General features: G+C 41.2%; 1 protein-coding gene across 2 annotated transcripts; it reads right to left on the reverse strand.

Annotated features, from left to right (window-relative positions):
* Positions 1 to 5,311: 5,311 nt before the first annotated feature.
* puraa (purine-rich element binding protein Aa) lies at positions 5,312 to 12,182 on the reverse strand. 2 transcript variants are annotated; one of them, XM_046318155.1, is made up of 3 exons: positions 12,014 to 12,182; positions 11,326 to 11,467; positions 5,312 to 6,946 (listed from the first exon to the last, which is right to left on the reverse strand). In XM_046318155.1, the coding sequence occupies exon 3, from the start codon at positions 6,875 to 6,877 to the stop codon at positions 6,020 to 6,022; it is 858 nt and encodes a 285-aa protein (XP_046174111.1). In that variant the 5' UTR covers positions 6,878 to 6,946; positions 11,326 to 11,467; positions 12,014 to 12,182; the 3' UTR covers positions 5,312 to 6,019. The 2 variants fall into 2 exon arrangements, with proteins under 2 accessions (XP_046174111.1, XP_046174110.1); XM_046318154.1 differs by lacking the exon at positions 11,326 to 11,467.
* Positions 12,183 to 12,664: the final 482 nt, after the last annotated feature.

A 12,664-nucleotide genomic window follows, 5' to 3' on the forward strand; every position in this document is an offset into this window, starting at 1 on the left:
ACAGAAATACCTTATTTACATAAGTATTCAGACCCTTTGCTTGTTTCTACAACTTGATTGGAGTCCACCTGTGGTAAATTCAAGTGATTAGACATCATTTGGAAAGACACACACATATAACGTCCCACAGATGACAGTGCATGTCAGAGCCAAGCCATGAGGTCGAAGGAATTGTCTGTAGTGCGCCAAGACAGGATTGTGTTGAGGCACAGATCTGGGGAAGGGTACCAAAACATTTCTGCAGCATTGAAGGTCCCCAAGAACACAGTGGCCTCCATCATTCTTAAATGGAAGAAGTTGGAACCACCAAAACTCGTCCTAGACCTGGCTGCCCGGCCAAACTGAGCAATCGGGCGAGAAGGTCATTGGTCAGGGAGGTGACCAAGAACTCGATGGTCACTCTGACAGAACTCCACTGTGGAGATGGGGGAACCTTTTCAGAAGGACAAACATCTCTGCAGCACTCCACCAATCAGGCCAACCGGAAGACACTCCTCAGAAAAAGGCACATGACAGCCCGCTTAGAGTTTGTCAAAAGGCACCTAAAGACTCTCAGACCATGAGAAACAAGATTCTCTGCTCTGATGAAACCAAGATTGAACGCTTTGGCCTGAATGCCAACCGTCACATCTGGAGGAAACCTGGCACCATCCCTACGGTGAAGCATGGTGGTGGCAGCATCATGCTGTGGGGATGTTTTTCAGCTGCAGGGACTGGGAAACTAGTTAGGATCGAGGGAAAGATGAATGTAGCAAAGTACAGAGAGATCCTTGATGAAAACCTGCTCCAGAGTGTTCAGGACCTCAGACTGGTGCAAAGGTTCACCTTCCAACAGGACAACGACTCTAAGCACACAGCCAAGACAACGCAGGAGTGGCTTCGGGACAATTCTCTGAATGTTCTTGAGGGGCTCAGAAACTCCCCAAATACAGTTGTGCCAAGCTTGTAGCATCATACCCAAGAAGACGCCAGGCTGTAATTGCTGCCAAAGGTTCTTCAACTAAGTAATGAGTAAAGGGTCTGAATACTTATGTAAATGTTCTGTTTTTTTGCTGTTGATATAATTAGTCATTACAGGCTATAGTGTGTAGATTGATTTTTAAAAAACTATTAGATACATTTTTGTATAAGGCTGTAGCATAACAAAATGTGGTAAAAGTCTGAATACTTTCCGAATGCACTGTACACACACACACACACACACACACACACACACACACACACACACACACACACACACACACACACACACACACACACACACACACACTTTTAAACTCATCATATGCAGCTGCTACTCTCCTTTATTTATCAGATGATTATCTGTCCTGATGCCACTTTTACTCTGCATCATTGAGAAGGGCTCGTAAGCAAGAATTTCACATTAAAATCTACGCCCGTTGTATTCGGTGTATGTGACAAATAAAAAGGGATTCTATTTTGACACTTTCCATGGTCTCCTTGCACGCCATCCCACTTAAAAGTGAGTCACCAGACATCCATGTTACTATGAAGATTGTGGATTGGTTAGAGATAAAAGCATAAGATGACTAGTGCCAGCACGACATGAAACACGCGTCACTGTAGCATACAGCAGCAGACTTGAATGAACGTTTACGTTAATGTGAACATTACATATATCATGACCGGTGTGATCATGTGAATGATAAATATTGCCACCGTAGCAGTACTGAGTTTGCCCACGTGGCCATTTTGGGTGCATGAATAATACATTTGACTAAACATATACGGGGCAGGATATATAAATACATACCTTTTACATGTATCCTTTTGCATTTCAATGTTTACATAGCCTTCACGTCACAAACAGCAGGTCTCGTTCTAACACCAGCCAGAAAGGAATTCGTTTGACCTTCACACGTGGGTGTCCATGGGTAGCCTAGGACAAATGTGAATCTACACAAGCAGTGAAGGTCTTGAAACAGCAGTCTTTAACACTGGAGACTGTAAAAGAGTCATCATGACTCATCTTCTTCAGAGGTATTGTTTTTATAATACATATCACTGTCCGTCCTAAAGCTCCTGCTAACCTTACGAATCATGTTTTAGTCTCTACTGGCAGTGCAGCTGCTGATTCTCTACAAGTTGTGTGCAGATTTCATTTTAGGATTTGCACGTATGTGGAGGTTAACAAATGTAAAATCAGTGGTATGGAACCCTAGAACCAATTAGCTGCTACACATGATGGTGGTAGAACATTGAGCTGTGAGTGTTAGTTTACAGGTTTCTGGAGATTATTGCTTGGCAAAACAAAAGATAATCCTAGGATAAAATACAAAAGCGCATATCACAAATCACTGCAAACCATATCCATTATAACCTAGTCAAATAAAGCAATCGCACACATGTAATGGGCGACATGATGCTCTAGTATCTGATAGATTAACAGAAGTGTTTCTGTAGCATAGCAATATTCATAACCCAAAATAGACACGGAGCAGAAACCCTACCCAGTTTGGCGATGTCACATGGCCATTTCTTACAGAAGAGAACCACATGAGAGAAAAAAGCACATACATATTGAAGATTCATTTATGTCAGATGTGGGTAAATTACATTTATTTTCTTTACAATTTGTAAAATGCACATAAATGATATTCGATGCATCGACACCGAATGAGTTAATCCATTATCCTCTTTGTAAAGGGTCGCAACATAAGAGAGAACAAATACATTCCTTGTTGAGATCATTTCAAACTAATATTGGTCTGACATTTCATCCACCTGGGAAAGCAATGTGCTACAAACATCAACCACTGAAGACAGGAAGGAGAACGACATACACCTTAATAAATATCGTACCAAATAAAGAAACAAGGCTGTAACCTGCTTTTCCTTTGCAGCAAAACTCAACATATTTTCATTCCCTACAACCATCCAATCCCTTTACTCTTCCCAAGTCATAGGGAGAGATAATAGAGGCCTAGGAGACAGGCTTCCCAGGCCATAGGGAGAGGTAATAGAGGCCTAGGAGACAGACTTCCCAAGCCATAGGGAGTGGTGAGAGGCCTATGAGACAGACTTCCCAAGCCATAGGGAGAGGTAATAGAGGTTGAGGAGACAGACTTCCCAAGCCATAGGGAGAGATAGAGGCCTAGGAGACAGACTTCCCAAGCCATAGGGAGAGGTAATAGAGGCCTAGGAGACAGACTTCCCAAGCCATAGGGAGAGGTAATAGAGGCCTAGGAGACAGACTTCCCAAGCCATAGGGAGAGGTAATAGAGGCCTAGGAGACAGACTTCCCAAGCCATAGGGAGAGGTAATAGAGGCCTAGGAGACAGACTTCCCAAGCCATAGGGAGAGGTAATAGAGGCCTAGGAGACAGACTTCCCAAGCCATAGGGAGAGGTAATAGAGGCCTAGGAGACAGACTTCCCAAGCCATAGGGAGAGATATAGGCCTAGGAGACAGACTTCCAAGCCATAGGGAGAGGTAATAGAGGCCTAGGGAACAGACGACACTAATCCTCAGCATGTTAGTTATTGTGAATGTTAGGGTGTTGGGTGTGTCCTCATCAGGAAGGATGAAGCTTGCTTTGTTAGATTGACTGTCTCCCTGGTTGGACTTCTGTTTAAGTGCAGATAAAGGCATTTAAAACCTTGAAGAGAAATAAACATGGAATTCAGCCACATGCGTTCAAATATTAATCATATATTTAATTGATATACATATTGCCATGGATCGGCACATAGGATATTGCACACAGTCATGAAATGTTGCACTGAAAAGAAAATATCCTTTGTGAGCAAAAAACAACAACATTCAAAATGACAAACGATGTGGAATAACGCTGAAAAGTTCAAACTAAAAAAACTAAACACAAATCAAAATAAGACATGCTTACTACTCCCCCTAATTGAGGTCTTTAGCAACTTACAAATTACACATTACTGCCCAAGCCATAGAACTACACACAGAGAGCGTCACAAGGGGGCCTCCAACAAGCCTCAATCCAGTCCACAGTGATGTTACCAGTCAGCAACTGCTCTCTGCTCCACCTCGCCAGGCTGGGCCTGTGAAGAGCAGCCTCCTATGCATTGTCTTCTAGGTGACCACCCCTTTCCACATTTACATGTAGGCCGATACCTGGATGGCTTGGGCATGAGAGTGAGATTGGGAAAGGGGGCAGAAAAAGCTTTGTAATCTGCCCCTTTTCTTTTCGGGAGGGTTCTTAAAGAACCCCTTGGCACCACAAGTTGTGCTGCGGCGAATGGAAAAGCAATACGAGGAAAACAACTAAAACCCAAACTGTGATCCAAAGCATCAGGCCAACATGTAATCATGCGGAGTGTTTAAGGACCCAGGTTGTTTACATGCCGAGGACGCTCCCATCCGTGTACCATTTACACCAGTGGCTTTAACCAGAGGGGCTCAAGGACAGTTAAGCCTGCTGCTTTATATGCCATCCAATATGCCAGGCCATCTTTTCACTAAATACTGGGACAAATCTGACATGATCTGATTGTTTCTAGCTTCTTTGGAAACAAGATATTCAGACCAGCATTCAATCTGAAGATCAGTTGAGCATTTACAGGGATGACAAGCAGCTTGGAGAGGTGTCCTTGAGCCACAATGTGTGAAAACCAATATCAGGCTTTGTACAGGTAAACATGCAGCAACAGCACTAATTGGTACATTGGCATCTTATTGGTTGGCTGATATTTGCTGGTCCTTTGTGTGTCAAATTGCCCAACAGAAAACCTCTTATTCATAAGCGCTGATGTTGACATACATTTCAGATTATCAAAACCATGCTTTACTTTTTTTAATTTTTTTTTAAATCAGCACTATCAATAGACCATGATGCCAATTAGATGGTGCTAGCAGGGTTGAGTGGTCTATATGACACATATGCTGTTCTCAACCACTTCTCATGTCATTTGCTGCATGTTGTCACTGCACTTCCTTAATCTAAGACGGTACCTTTTTTTTTTTAAACACACATTGCATGACGAGACACAAAGATAGTCTACAGTATAACGATCTGCATGATGAAACTTTCAATTGAAACAAAAGTTACAAGAGTAATATTCCTTTTGAAAGTTTTCATGTCGAGTTCCATTGACCAGTTCAATGTGTTCCGAGTTCAATGCAATGCATATTGCACAAGAGAGAGAGAGAGAGAGAGACAGAGAGAGACAGAGAGAGAGAGAGACAGAGAGAGAGACAGAGGAGAGAGAGACAGAGGAGAGAGAGAGAGAGAGACAGACAGACAGAGAGAGACAGAGAGAGAGACAGAGAGACAGAGGAGAGAGAGAGACAGAGGAGAGAGAGAGACAGAGGAGAGAGAGAGACAGAGGAGAGAGAGAGACAGAGGAGAGAGAGAGACAGAGAGAGAGAGACAGAGAGAGAGAGAGAGAGAGAGAGAGAGAGAGAGAGAGAGCACTTATTTCGTTGCATGACATTGAAAAAAGTACAGACTGCATGACATCTAAACAAAATTCCAAAGCAGGCCTAGTCCTCATATGACTTATGTGTAAACTCTACTCACAGGTACAAGTAAATAGGGTGGCAAGTAGACCTACACTATGTCAACCTCTTAAAAAGGTTTTACATTTTGGTTTAAAAAAACTAAAATATCTGATTTTGTGCTGAAGTCAAATGAAAAGGACTTGTTTCTCATAACTCGGCAATAATTCCATTTGAACATTGCAAACACTAATAATATCTTTAACGTGTACAAAAGTTATTGGTTAATAAGAGAAATAAACACTCAGTTCTTTATCATCAAGTAGGAAACACGGTTCATATATAACGTTATTACTTTGTTTAGCAGCCGCTTACTGTATTAATGGTGGGTAAGTGGGTAACATCCAGCGACGGGTGACAGCATGTCATAACTGTCAGTTTGTGGAGGTTTATTTTTTTTGTGGGTGGTGCTCCCTTGGAGTTAAACAGTTACAGTTAAATCTTTAGATTTATTTCTTTTTACAGTAAAGTTATTATCATTTCTCTTTTTGTTATTTCGATGATTTTCTTGCATGTTTTTGCTCTATATATCAATCCTCGTCTGCATCATCAGCATGCATCTCCTCTTGTTGCTGCATTTCACATGCCCTTTTCTCCCGCTGTTTCTCCTGAATCTTCTTCATCTCCTCCGCGTATTTACAGAACGTATTTCCACATTTGGACCACACTTTGTAGGGCACCGTGATAGAGTTGCGGTATGTTGGCTTCACCTCGCTTATCCGCATGAACACTCCGTATTTATTGGAGCCCACGTCGAAGAAAAAGCGTTTGTTGTCCACTGTCAAGGAGGTCCCCTCTGGCAACTCGGCAGGTTCGTCATCTACTCCGTAGTCATCAATGAGTTTTGCCAAAGCGTCACGAAACTCAATAAGTCCCTGTGCAGGCAGAGCAATTGTCTGGCCTTGCGTGGATCCTAAACCGGGCCCCCGGTTCACGGTCTGTCGAATCCTCAGAAACCGGCCTCTCTGGTTCTCTTTCAGATCCATGTAGTACTTCCGATTCTCCCGGACCAAGAATTCGCTTTTAAGTGCTCGCCTCGGCTCATCCTGTGCGATGTCCGGATTGCTCGGACCTAATTGGGCATAATGTTCGATGAAGTCCCCTAAGTAGTCACGGAACTCGACTGCCACTGACATGGAGAGAGTGAGGCGGCTCTTGTTTCCCCCGGCCCCGACTTCAGCTATCTTTAAGAAGCGGCCTTTTGCGTTCTGCTTCACGTCCAGATAGAAACGTTTATTTTGAATGTCAACTCGTTTCGACGCCAGCTCTTGCGTCTCGTGTTGCAGCCCGGAAGCCGAGCCCGCCCCTCCTGTCACTGGGTGCATGGAACCGACGCCCGGGCCCGTGGCTGCTCCTCCCTGCTCACTTCCACTGTCTCTGTCCGCCATGATGCTGCCTGCCTTCTCCCTCTGTCTACTGCAACCACACAGCCAGCCACGCCACCACTCTCGCGAGATCTACACAGAGGGAAATACAAGAAGAACATCTATTGAGGGGGCCTCAAAGTGGAAATTCTATAATATAATTTAGGCCTACATACAATCGTGGCGCATTCATACATCAATTGCCGTTTTTCCTCGGCGTCGAAATTCTCAGGTTATTCTGATTCAATCTTACCACTTCAAAGCTTAAATTGAAGTTATTATTTTGACTGTCAAATTGGATTACGTGCAATTCTGAAGTGCAATAATCGTGGCATTTTACTTGGATCGTGTATATAAAACCTTAGTTCGTAAAATCGTAGGTCTATGCCTAAAAAGGGCCTAATTCCTCTAACGGGGGTTATTACTAGGTTATTGCACTGTTGGTTATTGTCTGTTATGTTTGCGAATTTGTTGTGTGTAAGCCTATGTTTTAATGATGATAAATAATGCAATAGGAAAAGAGGTGAAATAAAAATTAAGAACTCTATGTTTCCGATAAGCCATGCATAGAATGAGCGACAGCTTTTGGTGGCCGCAAAACATTGCAGAGCATCACCTTCAAGGAAACATGTGACATTAGGCTACATACGTTAGGGTTGCCCTTGCGTGAAAATACTATGCAGGCCTACCATCTATTACTACTTTGGTAGTAGGCTAAGTATTAAACCCAAATGGATATCTAGGCCAAAAGGTACATTTTACGCATATCTATTTATACACTGTTAGTCTATCCAATGTAGGCCTACCAATTAACCGCCACTGTTACCAAATCAATCTGGAAGCCTTGATTCGTGACATTTGGAAACTGTTCTGTCTCTATATTAAGTATTGTAAGTGACACCTCTATTCGGAAACAACTGGAAGGTCTGCTACCAGGTTTAATAAGAAAGTCTGTTGATTTAAGTGTCTCTGTTTGGCTTATTATTTTTGGCGTTTACATACAGTTGCTGTACCAACCTTCCCTGTTTCGACCTTGGGATGATATGACTCAATTTAGGCCCAGACAGACATGCTATCATGGTGAAAGGGTGAGTATTTTTTTCAATCCCCTGTCAATGTGGTCTACTTAAAAGAACCGTTACCATTCGTTTTGTTAGGCCTACCAAAAAGAGAGTAGCCTTAGGCCTACCAAATAGAGTATGGTTAGGCCTACTAGAATAGACCGTAGGCAAACATTTCATAATTGCACTTTTGTGATACCTACTCGTTTCTCAGATTTTAGGCCTACGTTGATCGGATGTTTATTTTTATTTTTATGAAAGCCAAGTCTTTTGATTTGAATCTGAAAATAGTAGGCCTATGCAACCTGTTCTCACGAGTTACAAACTGCGCAAATAACCTCAAGACAAATGCACAACATTTTAAACTTACATTTTACATATTTAAAATATTATAATTGACATAACTAACACATTGTTTAATTTGAAATAGAAGATGTTCAACTGTAAGCTAATAACTAGATATGTATAGTCTATTAATGAGTCATAAAATTCCGTTGTATCATAGTCCATCCGTCCGACTGGATAGCTTTCAGAATTATGTTTCGTACGGTATGTTATCTAAACAGTGCTTCTATTACTATTGTCTTATGGCTTGTGTGAATTAAAGTAGTAGCAATTATTTTTGTATTTTATTTAACCTTTATTTAACAAGGCAAGTCAGTTAAGAACACATTCTTATTTACAATGACGGCCTACCCCAGCCAAACCCTAATCCGGACGAGGCTGGGCCAATTTTGCGCTGCCATAAAGGACTCCCAATCACAGCCGGTTGTGATACAGCCTGGAAACGAACCAGGGTCTGTAGTGACGCCTCTAGTACTGAGATGCAGGCTATAGTCCATCGTTAGCCTGTGAAATAGAATTGTAACTTTTGTTCAATAAAACATTATATCTCGTGTGTAATCGACTATAACGCATTTATCTTATGTATTTATATTTGCTGGAAAAAAAATGGTATTTAAACTTAATTTAAGTCATTTTACGTTCCTTTTTAATTGATTTAACATTGGTGAAAAATAGCACAGGCTATTGCCATTATCATGATGTAAAGGACGTGTTAGAAACTGTGTATATGATCGAAAATGCTAAAGTACCAACGATTTAAGCGTTGCAATAAAAAAAACATTCGATTTTTTTATTAGAAGAGAAGAACACGCATGTAACTATACAAATAAGTGTATACTTGTGTTACAAAAACAAGTAGACCAAATGAAATGCATCTAATATTTAGATTATTAGATGCTGATTTGATTAAGTTCCTTGTTATTCAGATGTACTTGAATAAGCTAATATATGATATATCGTATGATGTATGACCACAAACATCTTCGTTTGATATTCATGATGTTGATGTTCTCTTGAGGAAGGAAGAAATTGCAAATATGGTGCATCATGCTCTGGCTTCTTAATTCTTTCAGGACTAAGAACTAATATCTATCAATAAACAAAACAGATGCATTACTTCCATTCTCTAGTCTAGCCCACATTGTTTCGTTCTGGAAATATTCATTTAGGCTATGTATACCTGAATGCCAATGGGACTTTGTTGACCTGTAGCCTACTCTGACACTGAAACGTGGGTGCCTGTGCTTTGCAGGCATATTGTCAACTTAATGAAATAAACTATTGTATTTGTTTTAATTTTGAAAGTGACGTTGACACTAGCGGCAGATGCACCTATATCTATCATATTTGTAATTGTTTATATAGCGAAAATGATTGCAGTTGATTTTTATGTATCTGGTCTTATCACAGCTAAATTAATATTATTGCTGAATAGACTTTTTGTTTTAAGTGTTTTTCATTTGGCTTCATACATCTCAACTAGCAAATGTTGCTTATTTCCACATCGCTGGTCACATTGTGTGTAACGTCCAATTTCTTTATGACAATAATACATTTGAAAAAATACATTTCTCGATCCCTCGAGGTGGAAAAGGGCGGCGTATATTAGGGCCTAATAAATCAAATATATATTTCGCAGTTCTCGAGCAATGTAATAGTGAATGACGGGACATTTGTTGAAAAATATTTTACAAAACGTTCTCATCGCCTACAAATAGTTTACAAATGTATTTAATCAAAATGGAAATATCGAAAATAGACCCTCACTAAGAATAAACTGCAAGGTTAGGCTACAAATAGACTAAAAATAATCAACCTGTAAGTCAAATGAGATATTGTATACGTCAATGTTTCAGAAATAGACCGAAGGAAAACTTTTATCGAAGAGGAAACTGTTATGATGTTGCTGAAAAACAATGATATTGCTTCAGTCTCACTCGCAACTAAGAACGAGACCCATAAAACGTCAGACAACAGATGTACCTATAGGCAATCATTTGATTTAACAACGACAATAGAATTTGATGGATATATGATAGTATTTAGCTTGTCTTTCCCTCTCGTCCATCAGTGCAGAAGCCTCAAAATGTATGTTGTCTTGTATGTGATTATATATCTTTTGATTAAGATTTTAAATCTCACTAAAATATCTCACTGCATCGTTTTGGATTCACACATCAGACTATATTGTAAGGTAAGATACATTTTCACAATTGTATAGCTGATTTTGTACAGAGTAAAAAAAAGGTTTAAGAACGCGTATTTAATTTCCCCTTAAGTGACTATTTTGTGCACCCTCCTTTGGCATGGCAGCTTTTGATAACCCCCCCCACACACACACACACACACACACACACTTAATGAAATATTAGTGTTATAGAACTTCTCAGAGCGCAGATGTGGCCATTTATCAGTTGTATAGGCTGGTGTTCGCTTCCATTTATCATAATAATGTTCTCCTCTTCTTCATGAGTCCGAGAATTGGGAACTGTAATGGATAAGAACATTGGTTCAATGGTCCCTTGATGTCATTATTTGGATTCATACTTTTGATCATCCCCACAACAGGTCGACTTATCCCCACAACAGGTCGACTTATCCCCACAACAGGTCGACTTATCCCCACAACAGGTCGACTTATCCCCACAACAGGTCGACTTATCCCCACAACAGGTCGACTTATCCCCACAACAGGTCGACTTATCCCCACAACAGGTCGACTTATCCCCACAACAGGTCGACCCCGCAACAGGTCGACTTATCCCCGCAACAGGTCGACTTATCCCCACAACGGGTCGACTTATCCCCACAACGGGTCGACTTATCCCCACAACAGGTCGACTTATCCCCGCAACAGGTCGACTTATCCCCGCAACAGGTCGACTTATCTTCATGGCACAAGGGTCAAAGAAGCAGAATTATACAAAGAAAACTAATCCACCTCTGAAAATGGGGGGATATTCGGCATTTTTTCATTCAGTTGCAAATATTACGCTAATTAAGTCTGTATGCTATATACATGACCGTTTAATTATGTAAAATCTCGAAAATGCACGTTTGTCCCACCTTCCTCTGGAGTTACAGTTGCATTTTCAGACGCTGTCTGCTGGATTTTTATTTTGTGTGTTCGTCTTGGATCATAGGTCAATATTAGACGTCATAATAGACGTTCTTTGATCTTTTGGCCCGGGATGCTTGGTCCAAAACGCTGCAATATGAAAGTCATTAATAGCAAAGGTCAAACACTCAACATATCCAAGCAATCTCATAAATGACTTCAAGAGGTGTCATGTCAGTAAAGTGGTTGACAAAGGAGGATGCAAAACAGAAAAACACCGATCGGGCTGTGAATGCATGTGACAACATTGTCATTGTGTGAAAAGTATATTTCTTGACTTACAAACGCCTACGATTTGTGTTGAGGTATGCTATGAATAAAACCAGAGGGCGCGATGCAGGTTGTCAGTCTCTATAGGCTTCTGCAGACATGTATTATAGGGCTCCTGTCGATTCACTGCAGTGCCAGTTGTCAACATTGCTTGACTGGCAACTACTTTCGATATTACCGGAAATCTCGTCTATCACGTTAAGGCTGTCTGCCTACTGTCCACTACTGAGTGAAATCGCTTGCATACCAGAGCGCCGATTAAGTGAGAAAGAGGTTTGCAGTGATTAACCCAATGACATGTAAATAAACCCGTCGTCCTCTTCCCAAAGTCACAGACCTATTACAACAAGGATAGGCATATCTTACCCCGCTTAGTTTACAGGCAGAGCGCCTGAACAGCCTCGGTGTAGTCTCGTCGCAGACAGACACTAAAACGACAAAGGTGAATAACTCCTTGTAGGCCTACTGTCAGTGAATCGCGGCTTCACAAGATGGAACGAAACAGCGAGTCGTGGCATGGAGAGGGACGCACGTAGCCTACAAGTTCAACGCCGCACGCGTGTCCTCTGATGTCAGCACGCTCAGTTACTGGGTGAACTGCAAAACGCGTGCGCCTCGCACTGTTGCTCTTTAGAAATTGCAGCTTGAGGAGGATTTCTCAACCCACTAGTACTTTCTGGATATTTTGTTTGAAGAGAACCAAAACCTGTGCTGTTGCTTCTTACTAAATCTATCCCTCTACTTCAATCTATTCAGGCATCTTGTCTTACTTTAATTTATTCGGATAATTTAATACTTATTTGATACGTGCACTGTCTCAATGTTCAGCCGAAGGGTAACTAACCAATGCGTCCGTTGCAATGTCTTAATTCAATGAGCACAACTTTTTAATTAATGGAACACATTTTTTATTTATTGAAAACCCTTTCTAGTAGATCTGAAATTTGCTCTTCTGGGGTAAAATAAAAGATTCATTCCGCATAGCCCAATCCTGTACAGTAGGCGGCAGAACTAGTC

This window comes from Oncorhynchus gorbuscha, linkage group LG20, assembly GCF_021184085.1.
Source record: "Oncorhynchus gorbuscha isolate QuinsamMale2020 ecotype Even-year linkage group LG20, OgorEven_v1.0, whole genome shotgun sequence".
Lineage (NCBI taxonomy): Eukaryota > Metazoa > Chordata > Actinopteri > Salmoniformes > Salmonidae > Oncorhynchus > Oncorhynchus gorbuscha.

Excerpts from the sequence above, each read along its gene's own strand:
- puraa (XM_046318154.1), bottom strand. The coding sequence starts at position 6,877 with ATGGCGGACAGAGACAGTGGAAGTGAGCAGGGAGGAGCAGCCACGGGC.